This window comes from Stegostoma tigrinum, chromosome 14 (genome assembly GCF_030684315.1).
Source record: "Stegostoma tigrinum isolate sSteTig4 chromosome 14, sSteTig4.hap1, whole genome shotgun sequence".
In the NCBI taxonomy this organism is placed as follows: Eukaryota; Metazoa; Chordata; class Chondrichthyes; order Orectolobiformes; family Stegostomatidae; genus Stegostoma; species Stegostoma tigrinum.
In genome coordinates this window covers 42,083,653-42,101,003 of record NC_081367.1, presented here as the reverse complement: position 1 = coordinate 42,101,003, position 17,351 = coordinate 42,083,653, and the positions used below count along the sequence as shown (strand labels likewise).

Here is a 17,351-nt window from a genome sequence, read left to right as displayed (position 1 = left end):
ATACCAGTTTCCTAATGATTATCATTTCACTAAGTTCCTATCCCACCTCCATTTTTGTTGTTTCCTCTATAGTGAAGACAAGCCAAATATTTGTTCATTTCATGTGCCGTTTTCTTATTAGTTGTGATTAACTCTCCATTCTCTTTAAAAAGGACAAACACTCAATTTGCTAACTCTTTTCCTTTTTAAACACCGGAAGAAACTATTGCTATTGATTTTTACCTTTTTAACTAGCTTCCTTTCACTGTACTTTTTTCTTCTGATTAATCTTAGCTGTGGTTTGCTTTTTTAAATTTTCTGACCATCCTCTGACTTGCCACTCACCTTTGTGCAATCAAATAGTTTTTCATCAAGTTTGATGCTTACCTTAACTACTTAAGTTAACCACAGTTAGTGGGTCCTCCCCTTAGAATATTTCTTTATAGTAAGAATATACTTAATAATTCATCCTCTTAACCCTGCCACCTCATCTCTATTAGTCCATCTCCTAGTCTGGTATGCCACTTCAGCTAGTTCAGCTTTCAAGGCCACATTGTTGTTATAATTTAGATTAACATGTTAGTCTTATACCCAATCTTCTCCCTTTCAAGTTGGATGTAAAATTCAATCAAAATATGGTTGTTACGACCCAGGGTGTTATCATTGCAATTAACAGATTTTAAAGGGCCATTGCATCCGTGGACATTAACATGTTCATAATCTTCTGAAAAGCGTTCTTTTGATGTGGTTTCAACACATCCTGATGACTCCTTGAGATGTCCCTCGTCTTCAGTAGTTATCAACAACTGTGATAAGAGGCATATGCACTATGTTTTATGTTAATATCTGTTTGAGTTTGGATTTAAAACAGGGATATACGTGGTTTAACTTTGTCAAGGGCTTTTGTGAATTTATATGCTTTTTCTTTTAGTTTGATACTATCTTTAATTTCCTTAATTAGTCACGGATGGTATGTTCCGTGGTATCTATAGGTAGAAGGATGCTATCACCATTTCTCTTTTTTTGACTTGGTCTCCAGGCCTGTTTAGTTTCTGTTGCAAAGAACCAACCATCATGAGCTTTAACAGGAAGGGGCTCTTAAGTTTTAGTTTATTGCATGATAGTAATTAGTTACAAGATACATTAGCTAGTTAGGCATTGTTGCTAATGTTATTCGGAGACATAGATGACACATTTAATTTCTTTGAGATCCAGAGCTATATTGCCCACTGAAGATCATTTGTTATCATCAGATTGGATGGAACTTAATGTGATTTTCAGAACCATTAACTGAATCAACACATTCGCATCTTGGAATCTATCCTTCTCACTAGAATGATCTTTTCTGAGTATTCCGAAATATCCCCTACAGTGTCTGCCACTGCATCTCTACAGACTTACTTCTTATCTGAGTGTCTCAGTTAATGTAAGCGAGTTCTGTGTTCATGCTCTATAATTGACTTTTATTTAAATTTTAAACACTAGTGTTCAATCTCCCTTCTCTCCCTTGCCCTAAATGAAAAATACATTCATATACTCTCCTTCGCAGCTACAGTTTTCTGTTCCTGGATTTGTAGTTTTAAATCTCCTCTGTACTCTCTCTGGTGTGAAAATCTTTCTGCAACATGGCAATCAGAACATATATATTACTTTAGCTGTATTCTAAATATTGACTTTGTGGTTCTAGCTTAAACTCCCTGTTTTATATTCTGTGCCTCAACCAATAAAGGAAAGTATATCCTGCCTTGGCCATTATAGCTGCCTGTTCAGTAACCTTCAGGGATCTGTGAACATGCACTGAAAAACCACCTGTATCTCTACTATACTCAGAATTTTGCCATTTTGTGTTCTTTTGCCTTGTTTATCATCGCCCAAAACATTTTTCACACTTCTTCAGGAACCATTTTTTGCCTAACTGACCAGATGAGATTTTCTTACAGCATACAACTTTCTTCCTCTCAATTTTTGTATTATCTACAAACCTCTTGACTTCACTCCACTGTTAAGCTTACATTATTGGTGTACGCTGCAAAATGCAAGGGATTGGAGCCAATCTCTCCACTAATCTTTTTTACATGAATCTTGGCTCAATTGTGTAGTTCCTTCAGATTTTCTTTTTGCTGCCAGGCACATATAATGGTTTAAAGGAGCTACATTGTGCATATCATATAGAGTCATAGAGATATACAGCATGGAAACAGATCTTTTGGTCCTCTTAGTCCTTGCTGACCAGATATCCTAAATAAATCTAGTCCCATTTACTAGCATTTGGACCTTTTCCCTCTAAATGCTTCCCATTCATTTTTTCAGCCAGATGCCTTTTAAATGTTATAATCATACCAGTCTCTACAACATCCCCCAGCAGCTCATTCCACATGTGCACGACTGTCTGTGTGAAAAAAATTGCCCCTTAGATCCCTTTTAAATCTTTCCCCTCTCGCTTAAACATACGCTCTGTAGTTTTGGCTTCCTGACCCCAGGGAAAAGATCTTGTCTATTTACCCTGTTCATGCCCCTCTTGATTTTATAAATCTCTATAAGGTCATTCCTCAGCCTCCAATGCTCCGGGAAAATAGTCCCACTGTATTCAGCCTCTCCCTATTGTTCAAACCCTCCAATCCTGGCATAATCCTCATCAATCTTTTCTGAACCATTTCAAGTTTCATAATATCCTTACAATATCAGGGAGACCAGAATTGCATGCAGTATTCCAATAGTGGCCAACCAGTGTCCTGTACAGCTGCAACATGACCTCCTAGCTCCTATGCTCAACACACTAACTAATAAAAACAAGCATACCAAACACCTTCACTATCTTATCTACCTGCAACTCCACTGTCAAGGAACTGTGAACCTTCCATCCAAGGTCTTTTTGTTCAGCAACACTCCTCATTACCTTATCATTAAGTGTATAAGCCCCGCCCTCAATTGTCTTTTCAAAATGCAGCACCTCGCATTTAGCCAAATTAATCTTCATCTGCCTCTCTTTGGCCCATTGGCCCATCTGATCTTGATCCTGTTGTATTGTGATGTAACCTTCTTCACTGTCCACTACACCTCCAATTTTGGTGTCATCTGCAAGCTTACAAACCATACCACCTACAGTCACATTAAAATTTATGTAAATGATGAAAAGCCGTGGGCCCAGCACCAATCCTTGTGGCACACTGCTGGCCACAGGCCTCCAGTTTGAAAAGCAGCCCCCCACCACCACCCTCTGTCTTCTAACTTCGAGCCAGTTCTGTATCCAAATAGCTAGTTCTCCTTGTATTCGGTGTCATCTAACCTTGCTAACCAGTCTACCATGAGGAATGTTGGCCAGTGTCTTACTGAGTCCATATAGATCACACCCAACACTCTGACCTCATCAATCCTTGTCAAAAAACATATGACGTATCTTCAGCCACAAAACCTACAGGAGACATTGGCACATCAACTGAAGGCTAGGAATTACTGGAGCAAAACAGGCAAGAATTACACGTTGGGATCATGCAGAATCCTGGTGCAGCTACCTCCATTGGAGATGCCCAGGAAATTGAATTTTGCAATTGGTCAAATCCCCTGGTTCTACAACTCTTTGATATAGTCCATTAAAGTTGGAGAATTAGAGGGTTTTGGCTCAACTAAGCTTGTCAGTTATCCAGAAAAAGCTAAAAGATTAAAAGCCAAGTCTAACTTCTAAATAACTGTTAACATTTCCCCCCGCCAGACCCATCATTGACTCCACCAATTACACCTTCACTCCCCTGTTAAGTCTACATTATTGATGGTCCTGCAGTCCCTGATTTGACCCATGCCAGCTTACCTGGATGGATGTGTTTCTCCCCTTCGCCAAAAAAATCCTTTGCATCCAATTTGCACACTACTGTTACCCATTTGAAGCCTTACTCCACCTTGCACACCTTGCCCTAACTACCAGACATGCTACCCTTGTAGAAACTGAACAGGCTAACTTACATCTCATATACCATGAATACTTGTCTCATCACAGTCAAAGTGTTTTTAGGATCTTTAACTCCTGAAATAAGGCAGCAAGTGTCATGAAAAACTTTACAGGCTATTCTTTGTTGAATGGATTTCTCCTTGGTGATCTCTAATGGGCTTGAAATGTGGCAGGAAAAATCGGTTAAATGAATAAGATTGAAGATAATTAGCATTAGTTGATTCTTTTCCAACAGTAATTGGAATTCTGAGCCAACTATCTGGTCCCTTGTAACCCTACTGAAAACATCCTTCCAAAAGCAAAAATACATTTGCTTCTGGAAACTTGTCCAAATTTGAATCCAAATAACAATTCTTCATTGCATACCATGGACTTTCACTTTCTACTTTGTCGAAAATCTTGATGAAACCCACTTAGAATATATTAAAAATTGTATAATCATGAGGCAAATCTGCATCGCTGCATTTTAAGGATCAAATGTTACATGAGTTTTGTATTTTCAAATGAATTCCTGGCTGAATTGGCACAGAACTGCATCTGCACAAAATTGGTTCTTTCACCGAGGCAGGAAATGAGATAACCAGGTTCTGAAGTGGCAAATGTAGCATTGATGCAGAGAGGTCAAATATTTTTGGATTAGAGTAAAATCTGCATTCTTAACCAAAGGATATCTTGGTACAGACGTTAGCTTCTAATTGACAGAATGCCATTCCCACATTAAAATTGCCTACCACCTAAGTGTAAAATTCATGTGTAAAAATATGATGAGGCATACTGATTCCTGAAAATATTGTGATCATTTTCTATTGGTTTGTTATGGTTAATTTGAATCACTTCTATCTTTTCCCTCTCCTGTAAGAAATAAGTTGCTTTTGTTTTACAATAAAATACGAAGTACTGTTAAAATGAGATTACTGAAAATTTTAGGAAGGGCTTGGTCAGAAACATATAACCTATAGGGCGTCGATTTACAGATAAAATCGGGTTAAGCTCATGCATGTGGAGCCTGTATCATTGAATTTGTGGAGTTGCATGCGTCAAGAAATAATGATGGCTCCATTAAAGTATAATAAGACTGGAGTACATCCTCTGTACGATTGTAACAGTTGACATATATTGTTTGAATCTTTTAATCACCTTTGCCAAATGTAGTACTCCTATTGTGTTTGAGATGAATTAAAGAGAAGAGCAGTGTTTCAAAGCAGTCACTTTGTGGTAGTACTTAGTATAGCTAGTATGTGATCTCAGGTATCAAACAGATTACATGCAGCTTCAGATTGTTAGAGTAACTGTAAAGTATCTGAAGGATCAAAACACTCTTGAAATGAACCTAAAATTATGTAAGTAGCAATTAGCCATCAATTATATTTCTTTCATTTATTATTAGCAGCTTAGTTTCAGTGTGCAAAGTCATTCTAAAGATAAAATATTGCACTTTTCTTTTAGTTATGAGAGGATTTGGCAGCTGAGGGAAATGGGATACTGTTGTAAGTTGTCCAGTAAGTGGGCTGTTGAACTATAGGTTAGCTAACAATATGAAAGTTCTTAATGTTAACTGAACAATGAGGTATGGCAATTAATAAATGATGTTGTTACAACTTTTGAATCTCTCAACAGTACATATTTTACTGTTACAGGGAGTGTTTAATTTGATTAGATAAAATGATATTTGTTAATTAATTCAGGATAAGATATTCGAACTAAATATGCATTTTTAATTTTCTAAAGATGTAAACATATCTGTAAACTTGTACAGATTTTATGGTAATTGTGGATATACACCAGTTCCATACCTTGGAATAAGATCTATTCATTATCTGTAGAGTATTTATTTTATATTTTAGTTAACCAATTATGTATTATTACATTCTAAACTGCCACCATTAATATTCTGGATGACTTTTTGTTCTAACAGCAATCAAATGAGAGAACCCGAGTTTATGAAACAAAATGGCTAAAGGAGAGAAGAATTTTATCAACAAAGATAAAGAAGATGAGATGGTAAAGAAAACGTGATAGTTCATTATCTAATCAGGTTCTAACTTTGTTTCTTCTTACAACTAATTTTTTTTAAATCTATGGAACAAAATATATATTTTAATTGATTTTCTTTTAAATCACTTTAAAGTTCACAGTTGTGCACTTTAAGATGTAATTTCACTGGCTCTTCCAACTTAGTTTTTAGAAGCCTTTCATATAAACTTGCGAATTTGAGATATGTGTGCTTTGTTGTAATATATTTGTTCAGTGATTAAGTTAGATTCATAAATTGATTCTATGGACTAACAGATGTATTTTTCTTAAAATAAGATGGACTCAGTTTCCAACTATTAGTGTGATTTTGTATAATCTAATTACAAGGAGGAATAGGTTCAAAACCTGGGGCAGTATCAATAAGGGAAAGACATGCTAATTGGGGTGTAGTAACATTGTTTGAATTCTTATTTATGGCATTTTTATGAGCTTGTATGCTGATAGTTTATCTATCACTATGAAAGGCAACTGTTTGCAGTAGTGTAAGGATTAGATTATTCTAGTGGACTTTTCACATGCAGTGTTCTGCTCTGAATAGGATTTTCCAATTTAGATTTGCAGTTTCCCATCTTGAGCATGCTTTTGTACTATTTGGCTACAATTTGTTTGTAAGTGGGATTGAATATAGAGCGAAACTGAATTCCACCACTTTAACTGTATTTCATCTAACACCTAAAACTTCCTTATTTGTATACCTCAGCACATCTTTTAGCCCAATGAACTTCGATAATTTTATTACATGTTTAAAGCCGTTATTGTCCTCACTAGCAATCATTTTCCCTTGTTGTTTTCTCTTTGTAATAATTACAATCAATTTTTTGTTTTAAAGTCAAGTTTCGACTTCTGAGTAGGTTGAATGGATATTCACTGAATCAGTGAATTCTGCTTAGTTTAGTACAGAGGAAAATTCTTTTGCACACATTTTAGAGTAATTTTGTTAATTTGATAATAAACGCATATGAAAAGAAGGACATTTACCCCTCAAGCCTGTTGCATTATTCAAAGATATGTCATATCTCGCGTCATTTCACAATAGTATTGGTTAATAAAAAGCTACGAATCTCAGCTTTAGAATTAGTGGTTGGCTTGCATCTGCTTTTTATATGCTCTTCTTACAACTAATTTTTTTTTAATCTATGGAACAAAGTATATATTTTAATTGATTTTCTTTTAAATCACTTTAAAGCTCACAGTTGTGCACTTTAAGATGCAATTTCACTGGCTCTTCCAACTTAGTTTTTGTAAGTTTTTAATATAAACTTGTGAATTTGAGATATGTGTGCATTGTTGTAATATATTTGCTTAGTGATTAAGATTCATAAATTGGTTCTATGTGCCATGCTTATAGATTTTTTTGCTTTCTCATGAATTGCTCGGCAGAGTGACCTCTTTTAGACTTGGTGTGAAGCGAGAGAGATGTTTCTATCTGTTGTAACAATTCCTTTCAGGTGTCTTGAAAACCAGAATTATGTCACCCTTAAATGTTTACATTTCAAGGAATACAGGTTTAGTTTAGGCAATTTCTCTTCATAATCTAACACTTTGGAACCTTGTTAGTGTTCTGCTGTGTCTTTGGTGTATGTCTTCTAAGGTCAAATCTCCTTCTGAAAATCAGTACTTCAGGTGTGGTTTAACTGGGATTAGCTTGGTATGGCTGTAGCAAAACCTCCTTCAATATTTATTATTCCTGTATCATTTCATTATAAATGTACGGTTTAGACGCTGGAGCAACACTTTAGAGGATGGGTGTTGGCAATTAAACTTGTACACAGTAATTATTCAGGTACACATGAGCTGTTGCATTTTTCATAAACTGAACAGACGGACTATCCTTCTCCTTGGCAGGATGTGGTATCCCAGAAGGATCTATCTAGTGACTAAACTATTTGCTATACGTTATTAATTACTTTGATTACAATAAATATTATGCAAGTTTGATGACAATAAGATTAGTAACATACTAAGTAATGCAGTCAGGAGTGTAAAGTTACAAATATTGATGTTGATTGGTTAAATGAGTGGGCTATTTAGCAGAGTTTAGGAACTTGGAGCCAAAAATTGACAGAAAACCATGTGATATCACTATGACAAAGTGAATTTGTGTTCAAATTCATGATGTCCAAGAATACTGAAAATGATACCAATTCAAAGTTTTTAATGTAAAACTGTAGGGATTTTGCAAACTTATTGTTTCACTTGAAAAATAACTATTTTGCGCAATAACTTGCTGTTCAAGATCAAGGAATTCAACCTCTAATTGCTAATCCTTTCAGCTCTGAATTTCCTACACCAATGTAACTGCAAGTTACATTAAGTTATGCAGGAAAGGAGTGTCAGTTCTTATTTAAGTTTACCTAAAATTTTTCCTGGCCTTTTTTTCAATTTTCTGGAATATACATTCTGCATTATAACATGGTGACTTAAACGTAACCAAAAATGCAAAGAATTGTGAATGCTGGAAATCAGAAACAAAATCAGAAATTGTTGAAAAAAACTAAGCAGGTTTGACCGCAATTATGAAGAGGAAGCAGAATTAATGTTTTATGTCCAGTGACCCTTCTTCAGAACTGTCTCTTACCTACCCTTGACACCATCAAACCAGGAATCTAAAATGGAGGTAACACTTGAGTAGTTACCTAGTAGTAAAACCCCACCAGAATGTTGCATCAGTTTGAACCTGTTGCACAACATACTCTCAGAATTCACAATGTAGTGAACTGAAAGCTTAATATTTCTTCCAGTTGTGATTTGAGCAGAAGGTCAAAAAAAAGGAACAGTCGACCATTCTGCCCATTGAGCCTGCTCCAGTCATTCAGTATGATGATGGCAGGTTTAATTAGGGCATTACCTCCACTTTCCTGCCTACTCCCAAACTGCTTGTCAATCAAAAATCTTGCTTAGCTTTAAATATATTTAAGGATGCAGCCTCCATTGCTTTACCAGAAGTAAATTTTAAAGATGATTAAAGTTATGAGAGAAGAAATCCACCCATATCTCTGTCCTAATCTTAGTTTGCAACTGTGATCCTAAGTTTTAACTTCCCCTACGAGAGGAAACATCCTCAGCATCTTCCACCTTTGTCTGAATAAGATCACTTCTCATTCACCTAAACTACAATGACTTTAGATTCAACCTTTCCTCACAGGATACTCATTCATCCTAGGAATCAGCTTAGTGAATCTTCTCTGAACTGCTTTGAATGCAGTTATATTTTCTGATTAAATATTGATACCAAAAGTAACACTATCTTTCCTATGAACAGAAGTGAGTCAATCTATTGTAAGTCACCCAGTTCTGAGGAATGTTCACCGGACCCGAAACGTTAACTCTGATTTCCCTACAAGTGCTGCCAGACCTGCTGAGTTTTTTCAGCAATTTCTGTTTTTGTTTGTGCATCAATCTGTGCATGGTTGGTGATAAGACTGAATAAGTTGGTGAAATTCCACAGGTTGGTGAATCATTGAGCTCACATTTTTGGGCATCGACAAGGAGACAATTATTTGTTTGTGCCAGTGATCGTAGACCAGGTGAGCTCAACTCTCAGCACACCAATGATGGAGATATAGGAGATCCTGAAGCAGTAAAGCATGTTGCCATCTTTTTGCAGAGATCAGCTAGAAAGCAACCACAGTAAGTTGACTCAGGCAAGCTACACAAGGCACATGACCCTGGAGTATAAAAGGGTCCTTTGGGCTCTGTCATTCACCATCTGGAAGTGGAAGTTAACGTACTCATTAGGCTGAAAATGTGGAACATTATTTAGGCTCTTGGAGTTCTGTGTAGCAGATAACAGCTGAACTGTACCATGCAGCAAATTCCTAAGCCAGGCAAAAGGAGACCAAAATAGAAAGTGCCGGAGAAATTCGTCAGGTCTGGCATTAAAAAAATGAATTAATGGCTCAGGTCCAGTGATTCTTTATTCTATATTTCCCAGGAAAATACCTGGGAAAGAGTGGTATGTACGTTGATGACAGGGCGGGAGGAGTGAACAGAGTGCATGTGCACACAGAGAGAGAAGATGATGAATAGGTAAACAAAGAGATTTGCTGATGCTAAGCTGAGACAGATAGATATTGGGCAGATGTGAAGACAGAGTAATGAACGCAAAAGAAGGTGAAAATGCCTGAAGGTTGTAAGGTGCCGAGGGGAAAGACTAGGTTCTTCCATTGAGCCTTACTGGAGCACTGCAGCAGAACTGAAACAAAAGTGTTGCCGTTGGAACTTGGTGGTTTGTTGAAGGAGCAGCCATCTGAAAGTTCAAGATAGTTTTTTAGAGACAGAGTGTAGGTGCTCAGTAAAACCGTCTCCCAGTTTGCAAAGTAGAGGAGGACACAGTCTGAACATCGAATACAGTAGACTATATTGAGTGAAGTGTGGATAAATCACTGCTCCACCTGGAAGGCATGTCTGGGGATTGGATAGTGAGAAGGTAAACAGGTTTAATAAAGAATCACTGGACATGAAACATTAACTCTTTTTTTTAACACTAGACCTGCTGAATTTCTCCAGCACTTTTTGCCTGGCTTAGGAATCTGCTGCATGGAACAGCTCAGCTGTTATCTGCTACACAGAACTCCATGAGCCATAAAAAAATGTGTTGCACCTTTTGTGATTGCCTGGTGGAGTGTTGTGGAGAGGTGCTGGGAATGGTGGACAGAAGTGGATCAAGGTGTTTCAGATGGAATGGTCTTTGTGGAATGCTGAAAACTTAGAGAACAGGAATATCTATCTGGGATTTTACTAGATGTGGTGGAAGTGACAGCTTCTGATCCCTTGGATGCAGAGTTCAATGGAGTAGAAAGTGAGAACTGTTTGTATATTATCACACTAGTAATGTGCTTCAAATACCAGCCTTCAGCAACTGTCTAGTGTGTGGGAATTGATGGTGCGAGCTACAATTGTTATAGTACCATTTTGTCTGTTTTATTTGCTGTATCTTATCCATTTTAATTGGTGTATATTCATTATTTCCAATTTTTTATGAAGACAAGATCGAAACTGGGAATACTTCTGTATACTTGGATGTAGGAACAAGCATTACCTTGGTGAAAATGAATGATTTATAGGTAGTCCAAATTCCTGGAGAACCTAGGTGCTAACATAGTGTCGGTCACAAACATGCTGAATTTTAGATCTCTGCAAAGAAATTAGCAGAATGCTATTATTGAATATAGAATAATGTTCCCTATGAGCAGCTAATGACTTTATTTGTTGCAGGAGATTTATGGTTATAAACAGTGCCTTTGGAAGCTGGTCCTTGTTGCAGTTGGTGTTATTTGCACTGGTGGTTTCCTTCTCCTGCTACTTTACTGGATGCCTGAATGGAGTGTGAAGGCAACATGTACTCAAACATCTCTCAAGGAGGCTGAGATTGTGCTGTTGAGAACCACAGTGAGTATACCAGTCGTAAAAGTGAATTGTCATTGGCGTATTTGCAGTTGTACTCGAGACAATAGAATAACTGTGCAAAGCAAAATCCATTTCAAAGAAAAACTCATTACAAATAAAGTTTGTAATATTAGAGCATATTCCAAATAGATAAAAGTAAGTGTCTTGTTTTTTGAAAATTATCGCTTTCTACACTTGGCTTCCAATATGCTGATGCAACTTGTACTGCTGGATAAATCAATGAGACTTTGGTTTTGTTGCCTCCTTGCTTCACTACTGAAAGTTATTAGAAAACTGTGTTGATATACATTCCATCCGTATTCACAGCATACAATTTGTTAGATTTAGCATTTCCATAACTTGGCTAATGAATTTGAAAGTCATATCAACGGAAAATTTCTTATGGAAAATTATGGAATTGAAGGCTTGGCTCGCAATATAGTTATGTTTCTGTTGGAGCAAACTGAAATGTTTAAACTGAGCATTTGTTCTAAAAATAAGAGAGTGTTTCCTGGTTTGTAAAATAAGTCAAAACATGATATCAGCATTTTGACAAGGACAGGGATGATATGTGCAAACAGGTGGTTTTTGTGTACATAAAAAATTGTGATTATTGGATTTGTGTGACTCTTACGGCAACTTTACTATTACCTTTTAGACTTGCAGTTCTTAGAAACAAAAGGATAAAGCATACACTTTAGTAGCAGGAGTGGCTCATTCATCCTTTCAGTCAGAGAGAAAAAGAGAGATTATCACGGATGAGGTGTGCAAATTGGTTCACTGTATAAAATGATCCCATCTTTTCAGTGCCAAAATCAGATCTACTCCTGTACATGACATTACTTGCCAGTCCTTTTAAGAAATGGGGCACTCACATTAGTGTGTCACCCTCAGATTTTGAGTTAAGAAGTATGCATTTTACTTAAGTTACCAGTTGGCAAATTCACAGAATTTGACTAATGACTAATAGAAATTGGTCCTCTGGCAAAAAAAGAATAGAGTGTGCAGCTTAACTGGAGTTAAAAGTTTTCATATTTGCTGAGTCATCAAATAACTATGTTGCATTGAGGGAATTTGGTTCTAATTAAAAATTAATGGGTGGACAGAAGAGGGGAAAATATGCCTCAAGGAAGATGCTCAAGGCTAAAGTGCACTGTGTAAACAGGAATCAGCCTTTGGTCTGAACATGAGAAAGATTAATTAGAATGAGGCTTGAAAACAAATAGGATGGTTACGTTGTCACAAGAAATTGAAGCATGTGATATGGATTATATGGGCCAATGCAAACCCTGAGCCAGCAAAGATTTCAGCACAACAGCTAGTTGATGTTGCCACTCCTTAAAATGAAAAGATGACTTACTTTGCTCCGAGACTACAAAGTGACCTTGATGGCAGAATGACCAATTTCCAAAATTTCTCCAATAGATCAAAAATGAGATCCCATTATATCACATCCATAACCAGAATGCAATGCTCTTGAACTTTGATATTCCCAACAGCTCAACTGTGGCGTGGAAAGGTTTGTAAACAGTTTCAATGAAAATCATGAGAAGATCAGAATACGTTATTCATGATGGCATCAGTCTGCATGGTCAACAAAATAAAATTAAAGCTTATGGTAATTTTTAAACATAAAACCTCGTCAAAAATCACCTTCTACAAGAAAAAACTTGCAGATTAAGTCGAGTTGCAAAAAAATAGGGCAAAAGTGAGAGAATGGATTCAGTTGAATTGTTCTTAAAGTTTCTGTGGATGCAATAGTCAAATTTTAGGCCCCTGTGTTTAATTGTTGTGTTAGGCACAATTACTTGTTAAAGCTCGAACATATAGCATCAGTACTTTAGAGTATTGTGGGCCAATCAACGTAACAATTAGGTTAACCTAGATTATTCCTTTTTCTTGATTAGTCTTATTTATTACTACCTGTGGTATTAAAATTTGTGATAGGATCTGTCTCTCAAATGAGTTAAATATAAAGGGGTAGGATAATTCCTTTTAAAAAAAAGTGAACGTAGAAACAGAAGTAAGCCATTCTGTAGCAGAGAATTCCATAGGTTTGCTACTGTTTGAATGAAGAAATGTTTACTCAGATCAATCCTAAATGGTCTGCTGAATGTTCTGAGACCCCTCCCTGAACCTAGAGTCTCTACCCAGGAAAAATATTCTCCCTGCATGTAGTTGAGCCAAGCATGTTAGAATTTTATACGTTTCAATCCGATCCTCTCTCGTTCTTCTAAACTTGTCAATACAGACCCATTTGAGCTAACCACTTTTCATAGGACATTGCTGCCATCCCTGGTATTAGCTGCACTCCCTTTATGGCAAGTTTATCTTTTCTTGGGTAGGGAGGCCAAAGCTGCGCACAGTACTGCAGGTGTAGTCTCATTGAGGCCACGTATAGCTGCAGTAAGATATCCCCTAAATCTGCACTCAAATCCTCTTGCAATGAAGGCCTATATACCATTTGCTTTCCTAATTACTTGCTGAACCTGCCTGTCTACTTTCATTGGATTGTGTAAGGACACATATATTCCTTTGTATATCCACATTTCCCAAAAATCATCATTTAAACAATTCATTTCTTTCTTTGACACCAAAATGTATAACATTATATTTTGCCACATTGTAGTGCATCTGCTATGTATTTGCCTACTCCCTCAACTTATTGAAATCACCTTGAATCCTCCAGTCAACTCTCAATCCTGTTCAGTTTTAAGATGTTAGCCAACTTGGCGAAGTTACTTTGGTACCCTCATCAAGGCCATTTTTATATGTACGTGTATTATATATATATATAAATGACTGTGGAAAAACTAGGACCCCAAGCATTGATCCTTGCAGTACCTCAATTGTCACTGCCTGCCTTTCAGAGAAGACCTATCTATTCTATTTCAACTCAATCCATGCTAATATATTACCCTCTATTGAATGTACTTTGACTTTACCCAGTAACCTCTTAAGAGGGGCCTTATCAGTAGCCTTCTGAAACTTCAAATGTACTACATCTTCTGATTCTCCCTTATTTTACTAGTTCCATCCCCAAGAAACTTGTTAACCATGATTTGCCTTTCATATAAACCCATAGTGGCTTTGTCTAATCCCATTAATGCTTTCTAAACATTTTGTTATCACACATTTCATAAAGAACGCTAGCATTTTCCCCACCACTAATTGGTATGTAATTTTATTCTTTATCTCCATCTCCTTTTAAATAGTGGGGTTACTGGGGAGGTTATTAAAGTTTACGAAACAAGTAATAGGATAGAGAATATGGGAAGTGTCAGAAATATGACTTTAGGCACAGTAGGTAAAGCGACAGCTGTGAGAAGGGGGTGGTCAATGCAGGACTGAGGGAGTTATACTTGCATGCAGGCAGTATATGAAACAAGGTAAATGAGCTTGTTGCACACATTGAATTTGGTGGATACAGTATTGTGAACATCAGACATTGCTGTAAGAGAATCAGGGCTCGGATCTAAATATGCAAGGATGTTCGTTCTATTGAAAGGGCAGGCAGTTGGGCAGAAGTGCTGGGGTTGCTTTGTAAATAAGAAATGAAATCACATTGATCACAAGAAATAATGTAGGGTCAGAAGTCATAGACTCTTTGTTCTAGAGTTGAGAAACTGCAAAGTAGTGTTATATACAAGCCCCCTAGCATTAGTCAGGATGTGGGGAAGAAAATAAATTAGGAGATAAAAAAGGCATGTAAGAAATGCATAATTACAATAATCATGAGGGACTTGAACATGCAGGTTGACTGGGAAAATCAGGCTGGTAGCAGATCCCAAGGAGAAGAGCACCTTGTGGTAAATTTCACGAGGGAACAGGCAATTCTGAATTTGATCTGTAGTGGAGACAGCCTTGATCAGGGGCCAGCCTTGATAGAATGGATGTAGAGGAATTGTTGCCACAAACGGAAAGACTCGGATCCAAGGGCACAACCTCAGAATGAAGGGGTGACCCTTTAGTACTGGGATGAAGAGGCATCTCTGCAGCCAGAAGGTATTGTATCTTTGGAACTCATTGCCAGAGAAGGCCATGTCATTGAGTGTTTTTAAGACCGAAGTAAATAGGTCCTTGATTAGTAAGAGGATCAAATGTTATGGTGAGAAGGCAGGAGAAATAGTGGTGAGGTACATCTCTGTCATTTAATCATGGCTGATCTGACTCGATGGGTCAAATGGCGCAATTCTGCTCCTGATTCTGACCTTGTGGTCTAATGGTTACATTTGCCACACTTCAATCTGTAGAAACTAACCCAGAGCTGTCAGAATTTTGGAAGATGACTACCAATGCATCCAGTATTCACCGGTCCACTTGCTTTAGCTGCCTGGGGTGTAGATTATCACGCTATGGTGTTTTGACCACCTTTAACCCCATTCCTTACCCCAGCATCAATTTTTTACTAATACTAAGTTTCTGCAGTTTTGTCCTGTCACTACACCCTTTGCCCTCCTTACATTTCTAGGAGGTTATTTGTGCCCACTTTTGTGAAGGCATAAGACCAAAGACATAGGAGTGGAAGTAAGGCCATTCAGCCCATCAAGTCCACTCCGCCACTTAAATCATGGCTGATGGGCATTTCAACACCACTTCCCTGCGCTCCTCCCGTAGCCCTTGATTCCTTTTGAGATCAAGAATTTGTCGATCTCTGCCTTGAAGGCATCCAATGTCCCGGCCTCCACTGCACTCTGTGGCAATGAATTCCACAAACCCACCACTCTCTGGCTGAAGAAATGTCGTCTCATTTCAGTTTTAAATTTACACCCTCTAATTTTAAGGCTGTGCCCACAGGTCCTAGTCTCCCCGCCTAACGGAAACAACTTCCTAGCGTCCACCCCTTCTAAACCATACATTATCTTGTAAGTTTCTATTAGATCTCCCCTCAACCTTCTAAACTCTAACGAGTACAATCCCAGGATCCTTAGCCGTTCATCATACGTTAAACCTACCATTCCAGGGATCATCCGTGTGAATCTCCGCTGGACACGCTCCAGGGCTAGTATGTTCTTCCTGAGGTGTGGGGCCCAAAATTGGACACAGTATTCTAAATGGGGCCTAATTAGAGCCTTATAAAGCCTCAGGAGCACATCGCTGCTTTTATATTCCAACCCTCTTGAGATAAACGACAACATTACATTCGCTTTCTTAATAACCAAAGAATGTGTTCAATTTTTCTGCCATTGTTTTGTTCACCATTATAATTTCCCCAGTGTCTGGCTAATGGATCCACATTTGTCTTTACTAATCCTTTTTTTTCCCCACATATTTACAGAAGCCTTTACAGTCAGTTTCTATCTTACTGCAATTTTACTCTCGTGCTCTACTTTTCCCTTCTTGATCAAACTTACTGTTGTGTTTTGGTGAATTAGAGTCATAAAGTCATACAGCATGGAAACAGGTGCTTCTGTCCAAATTGTCCATGCTGACGAGGTATCCCAAACTGAACTAGTCCTGTTTACCTGCGTTTGGTCCATATCCCTCCAAAACTTTCTTATCATGTACCTGTCCAAATTGTGACACTAATATGACTTCAAGAGGTTTTTTTTGTCCTTAACTTTTTAATGAAGAAATGTTGAGACAGGGGTGTCAAGCAGTATGCTCAAAGCCAATAAGATAAACAGCTTAAAAGGCCTTGGCTTTTTTTAAAGTTGGAACAATAGAAACAACCTGAATAGGTGGGGTCAGGCTCCCACAGAACCAAAATTTTTGTTTTTGCCTTCCTCAGTTGCTGGAATCTTGAAGCTCGATGCTAAGCATTTCAGTAGAGTTACAGTTATTCTAATTCTTTTAATTTTATTTGTCTGTATATTAACTGTAATATAAACATAAAGTGTGTTTTGCTTAAAATCGATTAGTGTGACCAACCAAATTGCATCTGGAATGCAATACCTTAGACTTACTTTTAAAATAAGACAAAGTTAGAGTTTAGACTATCTTCTTAATATATTTTGTGGAGCGGATTGGTCTGGTCCACAACAAAATGTCTTTTATATGTCATAAT

General features: G+C 37.4%; 1 protein-coding gene across 5 annotated transcripts in view; it reads left to right on the top strand.

Moving 5' to 3' along the window:
- LOC125458025 (polyamine-transporting ATPase 13A3-like) overlaps nucleotides 1-17,351 on the top strand; it is a 139,583-nt gene that overhangs the window by 2,546 nt on the left and 119,686 nt on the right. For all 5 annotated transcript variants that reach the window (XM_048542888.2, XM_048542887.2, XM_048542884.2 and 2 more), the window contains exons 2-3: nucleotides 5,838-5,923; nucleotides 11,174-11,347. In XM_048542888.2, coding sequence (XP_048398845.1) covers nucleotides 5,873-5,923; nucleotides 11,174-11,347 — 225 coding nt within the window. In that variant the 5' untranslated portion in view covers nucleotides 5,838-5,872. The remainder of the gene's footprint in view (nucleotides 1-5,837; nucleotides 5,924-11,173; nucleotides 11,348-17,351) is intronic.